The 19,592-nt window shown below is 47.6% G+C and overlaps 1 protein-coding gene across 1 annotated transcript in view; it reads right to left on the minus strand.

Moving 5' to 3' along the window:
* The window catches only part of LOC119977336 (PC3-like endoprotease variant B), a 1,015,536-nt gene that overhangs the window by 515,857 nt on the left and 480,087 nt on the right, over nt 1-19,592 (minus strand). Inside the window, exon 6 of the mRNA XM_038818121.1 lies at nt 9,838-9,946. Within this exon, the coding sequence (XP_038674049.1) occupies nt 9,838-9,946 (109 nt within the window). The remainder of the gene's footprint in view (nt 1-9,837; nt 9,947-19,592) is intronic.

Consider the following 19,592-nt stretch of genomic DNA (forward strand, 5'->3'; position numbering starts at 1 on the left):
TAGGAGTCAATTAGATAGGTTCCAGAAATCCTAAAATCCTAAAACATTACATGTATAAAGGACCAAAGGCAATAATAACTATGGCTGGGATTTGGTGGGACCGCCGCGTGTTTGTAGTGGGCGAGCCAAAAGTACATTAATTTTTGACAGGACCGGAAGTTTGCAGTGGTGGTTGGGACTGGATGATCCTGGCAAATATTTTTAAAGCAAGAAAACAAGAACAAGGTAAAACTTGTCACACTTACAGAGCTTTGCTTGAGAGTGGAGGTGGACTGCAATCAGGAATTGAATCGCAGCAACAGGAATACCCACATGCAACAACAGCAGATACTGCACAGGCAGGGAGCACATTCTACTGCAGGGAATATGTCATGGACACCACCTTTTAAAAAAAACCTTACTGAGACTTTTTTTTCAACACTTTCTAAATATGCAGTGGAATTCTTCGTTAGTGGGCTCCTCCGGTCCGCTGGCAGTGCACCACATCTACAGGTTTCCCGACAGCGTTGGGTGGACACAATGGGAAACACCACTGGCTGTCTGCAGGAACGAAGAATCCCGCTGCCAGCGGGGGCACGCCGTGCCGGAAAACATGGCTGATGGACCGAAGAATCTCGGGTTGTTAAGAAGGCGTATGGTGTGTTGGCTTTTATTAACAGAGGGACTGAGTTTAAGAGCCGTGAGGTTTTGCTGCAGCTTTATAAAACCCTGGTTAGGCTACACTTGGAATATTGGGCGGGATTCTCCCCTACCCGGCGTGACGGAGGGTCCCGGCGTAGGGGAGTGGCGCCAACCACTCAAGGGTCGGGCCTCCCCAAAGGTGGGGAATTCTCCCCACCTTTGGGGGCCAGCCCCGCGCCGGAGCGGTTGGCACCAGATGACTGGCGCAAAAAACCGGCGCCCCCGGCAGCGGGGCTGGCCGAAGGGCTTTCGCCGGATGGCGCATGCGCCGGCGGTGATGTCAGCGGCAGCTGGCCGCTGACGTCACCACCGGCGCATGCGCGATGTGGGTTTCTCTTCCGCTTCCACCATGGCGAAGGCCGTGGCGGCCGCGGAAGGAGAAATAGTGCAGCCAGAGCACTGGCCCGGAGTCTGAGCGGGGGGCCCCGATCGCGGGCCAGGCCACCGTGGGGGCACCCCCCGGGGTTCGATCGCCCCCCCCGCCTCCCTCAGGACCCCGGGGCCCGCTCGCGCTGCTGATCCCGCTGTTCCAGAGGTGGTTCAAACCTCGGCGGCAGGAGAGGCCTCCCAGCGGCGGGACTTCAGCCCATCCGGGCCGGAGAATCACCGCAGGGGCCTCTCCAATCGGAGTGGCGAGATTCCGCCGCCGCCACATCCCGGGTGGCGGAGAATCTCTGCCACAGCGGGGGCAGGATTTTCGGTGGCCCCAGGCAATTCTCCGACCCTTCTGGGGGTCGGAGAATTTGGCCCATTATGTCCAGTTCTGGTCACCTCATTATAGGAAGGATGTGGATGCTTTGGAGAGGGTGCGGTGCAGATTTACCAGGATGCTGCCTGGTCTGGAGGGCATGTCTTATGAAGAAAGGTTGAGGGAGCTAGGCTTTTCTCACTGGAGTGAAGAAGCAAGAGAGGTGACTTGATAGAGGTGCACAAGGTGATGAGAGACATGGATAGAGTGGATAGCCAGAGACTTTTCCCCAGGGTGGAAATGCTGTCACGGGGAGACATAATTTTAAGGTGATTGGAGGAAGGTATAGGGGAGATGTCAGAGGTAGGTTCTTTACACAGAGAGCGGTGGGTGCATGGAATGCACTGCCAGCGGAGGTGGTGGAGTCAGAGTCATTGACAGAGTCTTGGACAGGCGCATGGACAGCAGTAAATTGAAGGGATGTTGGTCTGGTTGATCTTAGATTAGGATAAATGGTCGGCACAACATCATGGGCTGAAGGGCCTGCACTGTTCTATCTACATCTCCAGTTTACCATCTTATTTCTAAAGCTATCATTTACATATATACATCTGTGACAAAACTGCCTTCTTCCTTCAGTGTCTGCTGAACTTCTATGGTAGTTCACTCCCACTCACCCACTGAAAATTGTGGAAAAGAGCTTAAAAACCTATGGAAAACTTTGAAAACGCAACATTTTTTTCCCAGAGTTTCCTGAGTTCTTAGCCAAAGGTACACATGATTATTCCTCAACACGGCTGCTTAGCTCCAGGTACCTCAATATCCTGCAGCTATTGTCCTCATGATGGACATAACTGTCGGCTTTACCAGGAAAAAAAACACCTATTGTGGTGTTCTTTGTGATGCTTATTTCAGGATGGTTGGTGTAGTGTTCACAAAGAGCACAAAATAGCTTTAACTTAAATAAAGCTGTGATTTTATTTACACTACTAAACTGGATTTGACACATAGTCCTTAAGAATACACAATTTATCAATAACATCTAACTACACTCATCTACTGCTAATCACACTACTGGTTTAAACGATGGTCTAACCTTATTTGCATTATCTGCTCTTCTGACCTTCACTCGCTAACTCCTGCATACACTCCTCACTAAAGGTCTCGATTCACTGCCTTATATAGTCGTAACTGTAGCTCCCTCTAGTGGCTACTCGCGACACATAACCCTTGCAGTGCAGATAGTTATGATAATACCACACCTACACAACAACCTGTGCACGAGCTGGGATTTGCATCTTTGTCCAGGCTATACTCTTTGGTTTGCTAACTGCCTCACCTTCTAAGACCATATTACCTTCCATATTGTTGGAAAGTGTCTGACATTCATTCGGTAATATTGGACTTAATTTACCACACAACCCACCACATGCGTTTTGGCGGTGGGAGGCAGCCCACCATTGGCTGGTGGCAGGATTTTCTGGTCCCGCTGTTGATTACACCCCGTAAAGGGGATATGCCGCTGCAACATCTGGAAGGTCTCGCCAATGTGAATAGTCAAAAAGCTCCGGCCATTGTCTTTTGGATAAAGTTGCAGGGTTTTCTTTTTTCTTTTATCAACCTTAGTCCATCCATTATCACCAATTTCTTGGATTCCTTCAGCACAGTTCCCATGAACACCAGTCCTGATGGTACAGGTCCAATTTCTGAACCTTCACTCTGGTCTGATGTTAGTCTTGCATGATCCCTTTCTAGGGAGGAATCACTTATTGACTCTATCCATTCACTCTCATAAAGTCCCACACCTCTTGTCAGATTTTGTTGCTGTATTTTGCCTTCCCAAGCTATAATTTTTCATATTGCTGATGAACAGATCTCTGTATCCCTCTATTGTATCTCAATCTTTCATTTGCAATCATTCAATTGCAATTATACTCATGATCTCCATTTTAGTTATACTTCTCTCAGCTGCTTCCTTTTATTGTTGCATTTCTGTTGCCAGCTTTAAGTATTTTTTTCAAAGTCCAGGTGTTCTCATGAATGTTCTCTGATTTGGTGCCCCTTTTATCTCTCTCAGGAGTTTTGTTTTACTTTCTATTTCTTTTGGGTATTCTTATTTACCACAACCTGTCTCAGGAGGTTTCCTCTACTATTTCCCACAGGTGTTCTCTTTCCGTCTTATTTCTTCTCCCCTGCAACCCTTTAACCTTAACTTCTCAATCCTCGTTCTTTCAATCTAAATTTCCTGTGCTACTCTTTAAGGAGATAACCAGAGTTATTGATTTGTTTTTTCTTACTTTCTTCCCTATTTTATTCCCTGACAGCTGGAGTTTTGTGTTGATCAGGCACATTGGGGAGAATTAAACACTTAATTTAAAAGTTGCCTGGTCATATATACATCACAGATGTGTATACATAAATGGTTTCAGCGGTAGGCTGAGAGGATTCCTCCTGGAGTAGAATTGTTCCACAATGTCCTAACATTTACATATTTAAGCAATATTTGAAAGTTATTATGGACTCTGATCCTCTTGTATCATTTATGCTGATATTTTTATTTTGTGTCTGTGTAGGGGTGACGGTGTGTGCTGGATGGATTTTCAATGCTGTCAGTGTCCACTGAAGCAGCCACCACATGTTTGTTCAATTGCCCTGGTTTTTATTTTTCATTTTTTGTTATATTTCACTTACAATCTACATAACCCCTAATGGTGACTATGATCTTTCTTTGCTGGTATTTAATACTTTGGCATCTGTGCACCCAATGCCTGCAGATATTTTCTTTCCCCAAAATCGGCGGGGGCATTTTCGAGCAGCTGCTTCCCTGGTCAACCAACAATCCAAATCAGAATTCAAAGTTCCTGCTGCATGTCTTTAATGATAGTTCTTTTCAGACATCTGGCTTCCAGCAAAAATAAACAACTGCTGTTTGCTTCCACTATTATGGGTAGGATCTCTAAGTCTACTACTCAGGATGGGAACGCAATGTAAGTGAACAGGAATAGCTGTGAGATATTAGTAACTTAAGCATTTATGCATTCATGTGAAATACCACAATCCACTATCAGAATGATTTAAATAGTTTAATGGCTTTGTTAAAATAGAAGACAAAGGGTTTTTTTAAAATCACATTGACACGTTCACTAATAATATTGCACAGTGAGATTTTACAAATGGCAGAGGGAGTTCTGTCTGCTATGGGTGTGGGGAATTATATGCCTCTCATGGGCACCGACACATAGGACACGAATAGATAGAGATCTATACTTTTCATGTGTTTTTATAGTGTGAAAAGAATTAGGGTATGTGAAGGAGGCCAGGAGAAAAGGATGTTTGAAGGTATGTAACACGCAAGACAAAAATAAATTAATTCGCCATTTCATTATCGCCAATAATGCATTCAGTGACTATTCAGAATTATGAGCTGCATAAATTCTGTGAAATCGATACTTCTGGCAATCCTGGATTCTGGAAATGCACCCACATTTGTTAAAGAAACTTTGGTTCCCTGAATAAAAAGTTCTTTCACTGTAGCTAAATCAATGTAAAACAGATTGTATCACAGGGCATTGGGAAGCCTAAACATTATAACTTTTTTTTAAAGTTACATTTATTTTATGACATTGAAAAAAACTCTCAAGGAGATGAAAAGCTCATTCAGCATGCCAAGGACATCTGGTTTCTTATTCTATTGGCCAAAAGGAAATTGCAAGAAGACTGACGTCTTTTGCTTTGATTTATATTATTATTTGTGAACTTATATAGCTTTCAGTCACATTACTGAAGTTTATGAAGATAAGTTAGGAAAACATTGGAATGCTTAGAAAAATACTTTCTGTCCCATAAAAGTAAAAAAAAAACAGACTGTAAGGAATAGACAAAATTACAGGAGGACTAACAAAGACTTGCATTTGTAGACTTTATACAGGAGGTAAAATGTTTGGGATATAAAATATTAAACTTGCAATAACATAAATAGGGAAAGCTGGATATACTGGGCAGTCACCTCCTGTATCTGAAAGACAAAAGATTAATTCATGTTTTGGCTGGGGCATTTCATCAGAATTGGCATGTACAAACTGGAGATGTACCTTTCGTAAGTTCCCTGACTAACAATAGGCTTCTCCAACTTGACAAATACCCTCTCCTCTGTACTCCCAGCACTTTCTGGTTCGATTTCAGTTATCCCCATATACATCTTCTTTTCTGTTTATCGAAATGTATGCCATTTGTATGTCAGCTTTATGAGTTGTAGGTTTGTGAATGTTCATGCAGTTACCACACACAGGGGAAAATATAGCACTGCAAACATTATTCAGGTCTGCACAATGCTTTTTTAAGATGATTGCAATTCATATTCATTTTAATGCACCCGATTACACTGACAGTGCCCAAGATATATAATTTGGTCTTATGTTAAGCTTTGGTGGCATTACCTACTTTGCTCCAAAATGGGAATAATTAGAATCGATTATAAATGCAGCATTAACAGCAATAAATCCATTAGTGAGGCGTTTAGACAGCAGAAACAAAGCAGTGATAGCAGAAACAAAGCAGTCCAAAGATGTGCCGGTTAGGTGGATTGGCCATACTAAAATTGCCCCTTAGTGTCCATGTTAGGCGGGGTTATGGGGATAGGATGGGGGATTGGCCATAGGTGGGGTGCTCCTTCAGAGGGTCCATGCAGACTTGAAGAGCTGAATGACCTCTTTCTGTAATATAGGGATTCTATGACTTCTCTGATATTAGATGTTACAACAGGAGTGGAGTGTTGATTTCAGTGACTTGATTCATGATCATCTAAGTGGAGTCAAATCCACCGTAAGGGATATCTTATTTAGCTGTGATTACTTCTTTTCTTTTCACTGCTCCAAACAAACCACCCCATACCAAAATTGCCTGATGTTTTCCTCAATTATTGGGCACGATCCATCGGTCATGTTGTGATCTCGCTTGAGCGCAGTGCGGCCGGTGGATGGCAGGAGAGGCCTCCGCACATTTCCTGCCAGCTTTCATGCCTCGCAAGATCCACCTAAAGAGGTGGGACCAAACGGAAAGTGCCAAAGTCAGTTTTAACCAACTCCAACGAACTTACCCGGGATCTACCGGCCTCCCAGGATCTACCAGCCTCCACAGCAAGGCCATAGCTGGACACCGTTCAGCACTGGTCCGCACAAACGTTGACCAGGCAGAACTACACCTGGGGAGTCTTTCAGGCTATCCAAGAACTCTGGCTGGTCAGGGATAGTGCAGGGTGGCCCCTGGCACTCCCCCTTGGAACATGGGAACCTTGGCACTGCCCAGCTGACACCATGGCACTGCCACCCTGGCAGCGGTAAAAATTAATTTAGCTCTGCCTTCGCCAGATTGAACCAGCTCCCAGGATCTACTGACCTCACTGAGGAGACCCCAGATTGGTGCTGATTAGTACTGGTGCCCACAAACAGGGACCAGGCAGAAAGACACTTGGGGGAGTGGGTCTCCAAGGCAAGTGGAGGCCTCCGTGTGGTTGATCTTTGGCAGGGTGGCACCCTGGCATTACTGATGCCACCCAGGCATCTTGTCACTGTCAGCTTGGTACACTAGCAGTGCCATCTTGGCACCATGGCAGTGCCCCCAGGTGCCAGTTTGGTACTGCCAGGGTGCCCCTGTGTTCTGCAGGACAAAGTCAGGGTGCCAGGATGGCAGTGCCAAGATTTGCCCACATCAGGGATCGGACCCGGGGGTGCCCTGCTGTGTGAGGTGGGGAGCGGGGGGCTCAAAGATCCCCAATAGATGAGGTAGGGCATTAGGGGAGATCTTGGGGGGCACATCAGGCGTCAAGAGATTGGGGCGCCATTTGATCTCTTTCCGCAAAGAAGAACTCCTGGCGCTACACATGCCAGAAATGACCCATCTAATCCCACCCAGAACAAACCTTTTTTTTGTTAGATCACATCCACAATCTCAAAATAAATCTAGCGCACCCTTAAATTTCTACCTTACGCCCAAATGTAATTATTCAGAATGCTGGAGGGAAAGAATACCTCTTTAGGGTCACTGTCAATATGAGTATAAAGGTAGCATGGTGGCACAGTGGTTAGCACCGCAGCCAGGGACCCTGGTTCAATTCCGACCTCGGGTGACTGTCTGAGTGGAGTTTGCACGTTCTCCCCGCGTCTGTGTGCATTTCCTCCAGGTGCCCCAGTTTACTCGAAAGATGTGCGGGTTCGGTGAATTGGTCATGCTACATTGCCCCTTACTGTTCAAACAGTTAGGGAGGGTTACGGAGATAGGGCGAGGGATTGGGCCGAGGTAGGATGTCCTTTCAGAGGGTTGGTGCAGACTCGATGGGCCAAATAACCTTCTGCACTTTAGGGATTTTATGATCTGTTCTCTGGTACATTTACAATTTCATTATGAAGAGCAAAGCAATACAAAACTTGTCTTCCAGCATATCAAAGAAATTCAGTTCCTCTGGGAATGAGGTTTGCTTACAAGTTACAGTAAAAGCAACATTATAACTCCCATGAAAATGAAGATACTGGTTAACTACAGTCCCTGCACGATCTAGTTTTCAGTGACACAATGCTTCATTTTTTTGACAAATAGTCAATTCTTATCCAGTCTGGAATTTCTAATTTAAAATGAAGGCCCTGGAATTCTTGGGGAGATTTTGTACAAAGCTGAACTTCCACCCAAACAGTACTGAAATCGCTGATCCTTTGGAAATCCTAGAGTCAGGGTAATTTCAGTGTTATGGATGAGTTACTTCAACAACTGGGGCTACCTAGCGAGTGTGACGGAGACAAATTTAACTGTAGAATTCAGTTTCACATGACTCTGTGGGGTGGGTTGCGCAGTTGTACAAAGAAAATCTTCCTCTTCTTTCTTTTGTTGTTTAGAAAATGAAATTGGTCATGCTGCAAATAATTGCTTCGCTGAAAATTGGTCTGCAAATTTCAGTTCCCCCCTCAAACCACCAGTAATGCTGAACATAAAAGTATTCACAGGGTCCCTTGTGTCCATTCAAATGCAGGCATATTCTGGACCCACACGCAAAAGGACTGGGATTTGTGATGGGGTCAATAAAGAATGAACCCGAACAGGTCCAAGTTCCACCCCAACTCCAGGCCACCCAGTGACAGTTTGCCACAACATTACACACATCCTCCACCCCCACCCCAGGAATCTTATGTGCAAAATATCTTAAAACAAAACTATAGTTTATTGTTAAAATGTACAATAACAATTAGCAATAAAATGAGTTTGTTTTGATTTATATGGTTAATCATAAAATGGTTAATCATCCCCGGACAGGCGCCGGAATGTGGCGACTGGGGGCTTTTCACAGTAACTTCATTGAAGCCTACTCGTGACAATAAGCGATTTTCATTTCATAACATGCATATAAATTAGTCTTATAAAAATTATCCAGTCGTTCCCAGCTTCAAAATTAAAATTAAATTCTCTCTTTTAACTTTTATTGAGACTTGTGTGATTTTGAAGGTAATAATTTCATTCTGATTATCTATTCTAGGTTAAAGTAATCACTTGTTCTGGATAGTGAACCTCTATCGGTGGCAGCTGTGACTCAATGGTCCCTTGTCCTGGCCAATATTTATCTTTCAACCAATATCACCATCATAGATGTTATTATCTTGTTGTTGTTATGTTCTCAGCTGTCATTATCACATTACTGTTTGTGGTTACTTGCTCTGTGCAAATAAGCTGACGACTAAACTTCAGAAGCACTTTGATGGCTGGGAAGTTCGCAGATCATGAAAGGCATTGTATAGTTGGAAATTCTTCTTTGAACTTTTGATCGATGACCTTCATAACACAATGAGAACGAGGTACTTCAGGTGAAGGGGTTTGAGACGTGCCTGTATGGTTTACTTAATTACAATTCCATAGTATATAGTAGATGCATCTATCTATTCCGTTTCATATTTTATGGCAGACACAGTAAGCACCTGGCATCGCAAGTGTTTACAGTACTTGTAAAAGAAAAGCTAAGAATGGTAATGAACAGCATGCACGCTATATGAACTTTTTTTGAAAATAAGTGTGCCTTATGTCCATTACACTTATTGGTGTTCTAAAATTATTCCCAAATATTCACATGTTCAGAATGGGACACTATTTTCCAAAATAAGAGATTTAATTTGTTGGACAAACAGCATTCTTGAATCGCAACCTATGCTTTGTAGCTGTGGGTTACCTGTCGGGTTAAGGTTGCTCACTTGACACGTGTATAAAACATTTTTGTCTCTGCAACTGGAACAGATTGTTAGTTGTTAAGAAATATTAAAATATTCACGTTATGGCACATGCTGAAAACCCAACAGTTATCAAGAATAGAATTTTCAACTCATGGCCATTTCTGCAAGTCCCATTTTACTCCAAGGTGATCAGCCCCAGAAATATCTTGTTTGGAGAAAAGGGATGAATTCAAGTGACTGCACTTTAGAAAGAGGATTACTCACCATCATCTATGATTGCCACGACAACTCCAGAGCCAGTTATATTTTTCTCCCAAACTGGTACCACATTGATATCGACTCCCTTTGGTCCTTTAGTCTGTCCAGTGTTGAGCTGTAAACAAAAATAATAACCTTTTACAGATGCTTTGGTGCACCAGAGCCCAGGAAGTTTGAGGAGAGATGACAAGAATTACAAAAATTGTTTCTTTGAACAAAACTAAAATCTCTCCAAGGCAATCAGGAGATTTCAAAGTGCTTGAAATGATTCTGATGAAAAGTACAATTGAAACTAGCCTGCCACCCTGAAAATTTTATCTAATAATCTACGCGCGTGCTGTCAGTATTAATGTAATATAACACTCGGTTTTCCACAAAACTCATACATCTTGTACCTCTATCTATCGTATCAATCATATTACAAAATAATAATCAGGGATTTTATTTATTCAACAAAGTAAATTAGAAATGAGCATGTATACATAGGTGGCTGAACTGAAAATATGTGAAAGGGTGTCAATCAGAGATTGTGAATCCGAATAAAATTGGATCCTGCAAGGTATTAAAACAATATTTAATAATGAAGTTGGCAAAATTGCTGCACTTGTGTTGGATTTTAAATGATCAAAGACATCAAGATCTGAAATATGCAGCAATCGAATTTTTTATACTTGGGAAGAATATTTTGAATTTCAATAAAACACAAAGGAGGTGATTTTGCGCCCGTGTTTGCCGCAAGAAAACAATAACATTATGGGGTCGCTGAGTTGTTCCCACCCCCACCCCGGTTTCAGGCCGTCCCACACCCCCTTTTGGGTCTCCCCTTTCCAGGACCCCCACCCTTTACCCCACTGTGGTAGTATGACTAGGGGTATTACGGTACCTGGGAGTGTGAGCTGCTGTTGGTGTAGAAGGCTCGCTGCCCATTGGCCCAAGTGTTGTCTTCTCATTGGTCGGGAAGAAGGTAGCCCCGCCTACGAGGCAGAGTATAAGAATCCGTGTTTCCCAGCAGCCAGGTCATTTCTGTACTCCTGCAGCTGGGCACACTTCTTGTAGATCAAAGCCTTCAATTCGGACTACTCCTTCGTTTCTGTGTTCATTGATCGTGCATCACCCACCAACCTTCTAGAGGCCCCCTCATACCCACCCTTCACCCCCCACCCTCCATACACCCCCTCATCCCACCTTTCATGGGCATCACTCCCCTCAGGAATTGACTCATGGTAGCGCAACCCTGGCACCTGGGCACCCATGCACTGCCACTCTGACACTCTGGCAGTGTTGACAGTGTATAATTGTAGGTCTACCGGAGGTTGTGGAGGAACAAGTGGCATGGACTATATATCAAGAGTGTTCACGAAGCTGGTCAAGGAGGGGGTCTTTGAGAAGGCCCCAGAGGTGGATTGTGCTCTCTGTTCATTACAATGAAGGCCAAGAGTTAGGGAGCTGCCGTGGGCGGTGATCATCCCGATGGACAAGTTCCAGGAGAACACGAGCATTCGGAGGTGGGCGAAGGAGATGCGAGACTGTAGCTGGGATGGGAAGCAGATCCAGATTTACCACGACATTGGGGCCGACCTTACCAAATAGCAGGTGAGTTTTAACAAGGCCAAGACAGCAGTCTTTCGGAGCAGGGTCCGGTTTGTGGTGCTGTATCCGGCGAAACCCCAGGTGCCTTTCAAGGGCAAATATGTTATGATGCCAGAGGAGGCGAATTACTTTGTCAAGGAACATGGGTTATGGGAGGGCTAAAGGTGGAAACTTTACTGTTTTTGGCACAATATGTATATACAAATTTTGTAAGTGTTTTTGCACATGTTAGGTTTGCCTTCGCTTCGGTCGATGATGGGATGGTTCCGAATTTTGTGTTTCTTTCTCCTGCTGAAGCGAGAGGGACTGGGGGCTCCGGCAGCAGGGGAGTGGGGGTGCTAGGTAGGGACCTTTTGATGGATCAAGGTGGGAGAAGCAGAGTGAGGGCGAGGTGGTTTGGGTAGGGTCCTTTGTGTAGCTCTCCAGGTGGGAGTGGTCATGTTAGCAGTAGATTCCAGTAAATGGAAGCACTTAGGGGGAGCGAGCTGCGGATGGTATCTAGAGAGGAGAGGGGGAGCGGTTAGGTTCAAGGCGGGGTGGTGGGGAGGGGGCGGTGTGGAGGGGTGGGGTATAGGGTAGAGGGGGAGGGGTTTGAGGGGCAGGGCATGATGAGAGGGTGAGGGGTAGCTGGGGAGGGGAATGTGCTGTTTTTGTTGGGTTCAGGAGAGGTTTAGGGCGACCATTTTGGATGAACGCAGACGAGAGCGGAGTTTGGTGGTTGGGCAAGATCTGCGCTACATGGGGAAAGCGGACCTAAGTAGAGGAGGGGGGGGGGTTCAGAAACCCCTGATGAGGATAGTGACGTGGAACGCACGGGCACTGAACGGTCTGCTTAAACAATCCAAGGTGTTTCCGCAGTTAAAAAATTTGAGGGCAGATGAGCTCTTCCTTCAGGACACACAACCGCGGGTGAAGATACTGCTAAGAAAGGGACAGGTGGGGTAGACGTTCCACTGGGGGTGAGAATCTGTACAGTGTGCTTGCCAAGGACATCCGTGACGCGAGAGGGAGGTTCGTGATGGCAAGTGGGGCCTTGGGAGGGGTGCTGACTGTTTTAGTGAATGTCTATGCACCCAACTGAGACAACACGGGCTTTGTCAGGAAGAAGTTAATGTCCATCCCAGACTTGGATTCTCTCACCTGATAATGGGGGGCGATTTTAATGGCGTGGTGGACCCCAGGATAAATCGGTCAAGCCCCAAGTAAATGGTAAGGTCGGGTATGGCGAAGCAGCTGGGGGTATTTATGGACCAGATTGCTGGGGAGGGGGTTTGGGTTGATGCAGTCAGGGAAGGCACCGGGGTTGGATGTCTTCCCAGTAGAATTTTACATACAGATTTCGGCAGGGTTGTCGCCCCCATCTCCCGGGACGTTTAATAACTCACTGGTGCGCAGGGAGTTGCCAGCCATGCTTGCGGAAGCATTGATTTCTTTGATCCCAAAGAAGGATAAGGATCCAACAGAGTGTGGGTTTTATTGGCCCATCTGCCTGCTGAATATTGATGTGAGGATGCTGGCTAAGGTGCTGGTGAGGCAGTTGGAGGGGTGTGTTTCGGAGGTGGTCTCTAAGGATCAGATGGGGTTTGTTAAGGGACAGCAGTTGTCGAGCAATATCAGGAGACTGCCGAATATGGTAATGATGCTGCCAAGGATAAAGTACCGTAAGTTATTATTTTTTTATTCTCCTCCTTTTTCACATTTTCTCCCAAATTTACACCCAACAATAAGCAATAACCAGTAACGAATGTAATGTCAATCCCCATGTTAATAACATCGATCCCATCCTCCCACCAAACCCATTGGCCCACATGTGAATATAAACAAATGACAAAAAGGAATCAGGAATCACCCATAGTCACCATTAACACACACAGCCCCTCTCCCCCCAACCCTCCCAGCCCCCTAATGTTCGATGTAATCCAATTCTCGAAAGTGCACAATGAATAATGCCCATGAATTGTAGAACCCGTCCATCCTTCCCCTCAGTTCAAATTTGACCTTTTCAAGCATTAAGAATTCCAGCAGGTCCCCTGCCATGCCAGGGCACAGGGTGGAGAGGTTGATCTCCACCCTAACAGGATCTACCTTTGGGAGATCAACGAGGCGAAGGCTCCAACATCTGCCTCCGCACCGTTTCCAACCCCGGCTGATCCGACACCCCGAATATGGCCTCCCGAGGGCCCGGGTCCAGTTTCACGTGCACCACTTTCGAGATTACCCTAAACACCTCCTTCCAGTTATCCTCCAGTTTAAGACAGGACCAAAATACATGAACGTGATTGTTGTAGTCACCACTGATGTATATACTGTACATACATGGGTTTTACGGTAAGGCCCCTGTACTACAGTTACGGGGGTAGATCCCTGCCTGCTGGCTCCGCCCAGTAGGTGGAGTATAAGTATGTGTGCTCCCCGTACAGCAGCCATTTCGTCAGCTGTTGTAGGAGGCCACACATCTCTGTGTAATAAAGCCTCGATTACATTCTACTCTCGTCTCGTCGTAATTGATAGTGCATCAATTTATTACACAGAGATTTTTCAAAGATGGACATCCGCATCGAGCCGGATCGCCTGCAGCTGCATCCTCAAGCAGACAATGCCAAAAAGGCCTTCAAACATTTGGCTAGCCTGTTTTGAAGCTTACATCGGGTCTGCACTAGACTCAATTCCAGAAGCACAGAAGCTCCAGATTCTGTACACGTGCCTGAGCTCCAATGTTTTTCCCCTTGTCCAGGACGCACTGACCTACGCAGAAGCCATGGTGCTACTGAAGGAAAATTACGCTCAGCAGACCAACAAAATCTACGCCAGGCATCTCCTATCCATGTGGCACCAACTTCCTGGTGAGTCTGTGGAAGATTTCTGGCGTGCCCTGCTTGCCCTAGTTAGAGACTGTGACTGCCAGGCCGTTTTGGCTACTGAACACTCAAACCTGCTGATGACAGACACGTTCATTACGGGCATAGTGTCTGACTAGATTCGGCAGCACCTCTTAGAAGGGGCCACGCTTGACCTCGCGGCAACCAAAACAATTAGCGCTCTGGCTTACAGTCGCCACACGCAGGCCTATGCCCCCAACCGTGTGGCTCACCCCCCTCCCCCCACCCGTGCATTATGGACCCGGCCGACGGCCACCCCATCATGGACCCCATCAGTGAAAGTCCCCAGCCACCTCCACGCTTGCGCTGCGTGACAACCAACCAATCCCGGGGGACCCAAATGCTACTTCTGTGGACAGCCAAAACACCCCCGGCAGCACTGCCCGGCACGGAGCGCCCTCTGCAAGGCCTGTGGCAAGAAGGGACATTTCGCTGCAGTGTGCCAGGCCCGCTCAATCGCCGCTATTGTCCCGGCACACACCACATGCGGCCCGTGGGCGCCGCCATCTTGCTCTACTCACAACATGTGCGGCCCGTGGGTGCCACCATCTTGCCTGCCTCAGAACCAATAGGCGCCGCCATCTTGTCTGCCCCAGGACACGTGCGGCCCGAGGGTGCCACCATCTTGCCTGCCCCAGGACACATGCAACCCAAGGTCGCCGCCATCTTACCCGCCTCAGGACCCCTGCCCGTCGGGCACCTCATCAGGCCACTCATCGCCTGCAACCGCCGACAACCAGCTGCGTCTCGCCTTAGTCACGATTGACTAGTCTCGACGGCACAACCTTGCGACCGCTTTGACAAAGGTGAAGGTCGACGGGCACAAGATCTTATGCCTGCTGGACTCATGGAGCACTGATAGCTTTATCCACCCCAATACGGTAAGGAGCTGCTCCCTCGCAGTACACCCTGCTAACCAGAGAGTCTATCTGGCCTCCGGATCCCACTCCGTGGCGATCCGCGGGTGCTGCATTGCCACCCTCACTGTCCAGGGCATGGAGTTCAGCGGCTTCTGCCTCTATGTCCCCCCCAACCTCTGCGCTGCCTTGCTACTAGGCCTGAACTTCCAGTGCAACCTCCAGAGCCTAACCCTGAAATTTGGCGGGCCCCTACCACCCCTTACCGTTTGCGGCCTCACGACCCTTAAGTTCGACCCGCCTTCCTTTTTTGCAAACCTAACCCCTGATTGCAAACCCGTTGCCACCAGGAGCAGACGGTACAGTGCCCAGGATAGGACCTTCATCAGATCTGAAGTCCAGCGGCTGTTTCGGGAAGACATCATTGATGCCAGCAACAGCCCCTGGAGAGCCCAAGTGGTAGTGGTGAAAACCGGGGAGAAAAACAGGATGGTCGTTGACTACAGTCAGACCATCAATCGGTACACGCAGCTCGACGCGTAACCCCTCCCATGCATATCTGATATGGTCAATCAGATTACACAATACCGGGTCTTCTCGACAATGGACCTGAAATCTACCTACCACCAGCTCCCCATCCGTCAGGTGGACCGCACATACACTGCGTTTGAAGCAGACGGCTGCCTTTACCACTTTCTTAGGGTTCCCTTCAGCGTCACCAACCGGGTCTCGGTTTTCCAACGGGAGATGGACCGAATGGTTGACCGGTACGGACTGCGGCCACTTTCCCGTACCTGGACAATATCACCATCTGCGGCCACAACCAGCAGGACCACGACACCAACCTTTCCAAATTTCTCCACACCGCCACTCTCCTCAACCTCACGTATAACAAGGAGAAGTGCGTGTTCAGCATGAACCGCTTAGCCATCCTCGGCTATGTGGTCCAGAACACAGTTCTGGGGCCCGACCCCGATTGCATGCGCCCCCTCATGGAACTCCCCCTCTCCCACTGTCCCAAGGCCCTCAAACGATGCCTGGGGTTCTTTTCGTATTACGCCCAGTGGGTCCCAAACTATGTGGACAGGGCCTGCCCACTCATTCAATCCACGTTTTCCCCCTGACGGCCGAGGCTCACCAGGCCTTCAACCGTATCAAGGCTGACATCGCCAAGACCGCGATGCACGCGGTCGACGAGACGCTCCCCTTTCAGGCCAAGAGCGATGCATCAGACGTCGCTCTGGCCGCCACCTTCAACCAGGCAGGCAGGCCCGTGGCATTATTTTCCCGCACACTCCATGCCTCCAAAATTCGGCACTCCTCCGTCGAAAAGGAGGCCCAAGCCATCGTTGAAGCTGTGCGGCATTGGAGGCATTACCTGGCCGGCAGGAGATTCACTCTCCTCACTGACCAACGGTCAGTTGCCTTCATGTTCAATAACACACAGCGGAGCAAGATTAAAAACGATAAAATCTGAGGATTCGACTTCCGGTCGGCGAGCGGAGCGGTCGCAGGGGGAGGGGCTCCCGCAAGCGGCAGAGAACAGGGGTTTTTAAAAAAAAAACCCAAAAGAAAACTGTTAAAGAGAGAGGGAGGGGTATATATACTATTTTCTCTCTTTTTACACTCGCTCCCAGCAAAAGTAAGTCCATCTGAGAGGAGTTGCATAAAAGCGGGGAGGAGGAGAGAAAATAATTAAGAAAGAAATAAATAAAATAAAGGGGTAAAGGAAAGAAGGGAGGAGAGGGGAGGGGGAAATAAAAAAATAAAAAAATAAATAATAATAATAATAATAATAAATAAAATAAAAATAGGGTGCGGAAAAGGGGGGAAAAGAAAAACAAGGGGAGAAGAAAAGATGAAAGGGAAGGGGGAGAAAAAAATGCCAGAAGGGAGCCAAGGGAAAAGGGGCACCAGAAGCAGACGGGACGAAGGGCAAACCAGCTCAGGCGAACGAATCCACACACGAAGCGGCGGGACGGATATATCGCCGCATCAAAAAGAGCTGGACAGACAGGTACCCTCTCCCCTGGGGTTAGAGGGGGGCGTGAATTGGAAGGCGGCCTTTGCCGAGGTGGTGAGGGAGCAGCTGCAGGCAATCAAGGCAGAGTTTAAAGCAGACGCAGAGGCCGCAGCACAGGCAGCAGTGACCAGGGCCATGTCAGGGGTGCAGCAGACTCTGACCAGATTGGAGGAGAAAGTGGATGCCCAAGGGGAGAAACTGGAAGCCCAAGGGGAGAAACTGGAAGCCCATGAGGCAACCATTAAAGAGCTGGAGAAAGCAGCGACCGACATGAGCGACCGGGTCACGGCCCTGGAGAGGGAAGTGGCGAGACTGGGTGCAACACAGGGGAGCCTGAAGGGCAGGGTAGACGACCAGGAAAACAGCTCGAGAGGGCAAAATGTTAGGATAGTGGGCCTGCCAGAGGGGACCGAGGGCAGAAACACCACAGGATACGTGGCTGCGATGCTGGGCACCTTAGTGGGGGGGGGACACTTTTCCCACCCCACCTGAAATGGACAGAGCACATCGGTCGCTGCGCCCAAAGCCCAAGGCAGGGGAACAACCGAGAGCAGTCATAGCCAAACTGCACCGGTACCGGGATAGGGAGACAATCCTGCGCTGGGCCAAGGAAAATAGAGCCTGCAAATGGGTGTAATGGACTTGCGAGGGACACTCCGCGAGGCTCGGGCCCTCCTCATCTTCAGGCAGCAGAGAGTACCGGACCTAGGAGGGACACTCAGCGAGGTTTGGGGCCCTCACTCACTTTCAGGCAGCAGAGAGTACCGGACCTGCGAGGGACACTCCACTGGGAGTGGAGGATAAAAGGCTTGGTGCCTTTTTCCTGCTCAAGCAGCATGCTGGGTTTGAAGAAAAAAAATCAAAGTTATGTCACAGGAATGCGGGAAGTTGATTGTTTGGTGAGTAACTGATATGAGTGACTGCGTCTAAATAGTTGGTACAGCAGGCAGTAAAGAAGGCAAATGGTATGTTGGTTTTCAAGCGAGAGGATTTGAGTATAGGAATAGGAATGATTTACTGCAATTGTAAGGGGCATTGGTGAGGCCACACCTGGAGTATTGTGTGCAATTTTGGTGTCCTTATCTGAGGAATTATGTTCTTTCTATGGAGGGAGTGCAGCAAAGGTTTACCAGACTGATTCCTGGGATGGTGGGACTGTCATATGAGGAGAGTCTAAATCGGCTAGGATTATATTCATTGAAGTTTAGAAGAGTGAGAGGGTATCTCACAGAAAAATTGTAAAATTCTAACAAGAATAGACATGATTCAGAAAGAATGTTCCCGATGGTGGGGGAGTACAGAACTAGGGGTCAATAGTTTGAGGATAAGACATAAACCTTTTAGGATTGAGGTGAGGAACAATTTCTTCACCTGGAGAGTGGTGAATCTGCGGAATTCACTACCACAGAAAGTAGCTCAGGCAAAAAGGTTATGTAATTTGAAGAAGAAATTAGATATAGTTCTTGGGGCTAAAAGGATCAAGGGATATGGGAGGGAAGGCGAGATCAGGGTATTGAACTTGATGATCAGTCATGATCATAATGCATGGTTGATCAGACTTGAAGGGCTGAATGGTCTCTCCTGCTTCTATTTCCTATGGATGTTTCTATGTATGGACAAGTTGCTAACTCAGGATGAGTTGGGGGAAGGGAGGATTGCAGATATTTACAGGCGGTTGTTGGAAATGGAGATGGCGCCAGTGGAGGAGATAGGATGGAAATGGGAGGATGAATTGAGAATGGCGATGAGGACTCGGATCTCTGATACTCCATCTGGCCCTTTCCCTCTGATTATGGGCTATCTTCTCCTGCGGGGACAAAGTGAGGACATTGAAAGCTGTATGCTTGATGGACCAGGGGGGTCGATGGCAAGTTGCATGTGTGGGCACTGCACCTGGACATGAAGGGGTTGTGCTGGTGGGAACCACGGGGTGCTGAGGAAAAAGCACGAAGATCGGACGTGGGGAGGATGCGAGGTGTTGGTGGGGGGTTTGGTAATTTGAGGGATGGCAGGCGGAACTGATTCCAGGAGAGAGTTGGTAATTTACACTTGCAGCTCAGTGGAGGTCATTTGTCTTCTTCTGCCATTGTAAGATAGTCCTCCTCATCATGCTGGTTGCGCTCACAGCCGCTGCACTGCCTCCCAGGAGGTATTGGTGGCCCTTCTGCTGGTCCTCCGACTCCCTCATGGGAACAGGATACCCCGTCTCTTATTCACGGCATCGAGAAGCTTGGCCAGATCAGCATCCTCAAAACGAGGATCAGGTTTGCGTGCTGCCGTGCTTGTATGCTTGTGTGTTGACTGGCGTGAGTGGCGAGGGAGAGTTTAAGAGCAGCTCGCCCTTGTTAGTGGTGAGACGCTGAGGCGCGAGTCTGGCGAATCAGACAGCGAGGCAGCCAGTAATGTCGAGAA

The sequence above is a fragment of the Scyliorhinus canicula genome, chromosome 14 (genome assembly GCF_902713615.1).
Source record: "Scyliorhinus canicula chromosome 14, sScyCan1.1, whole genome shotgun sequence".
NCBI classification, from domain to species: domain Eukaryota; kingdom Metazoa; phylum Chordata; class Chondrichthyes; order Carcharhiniformes; family Scyliorhinidae; genus Scyliorhinus; species Scyliorhinus canicula.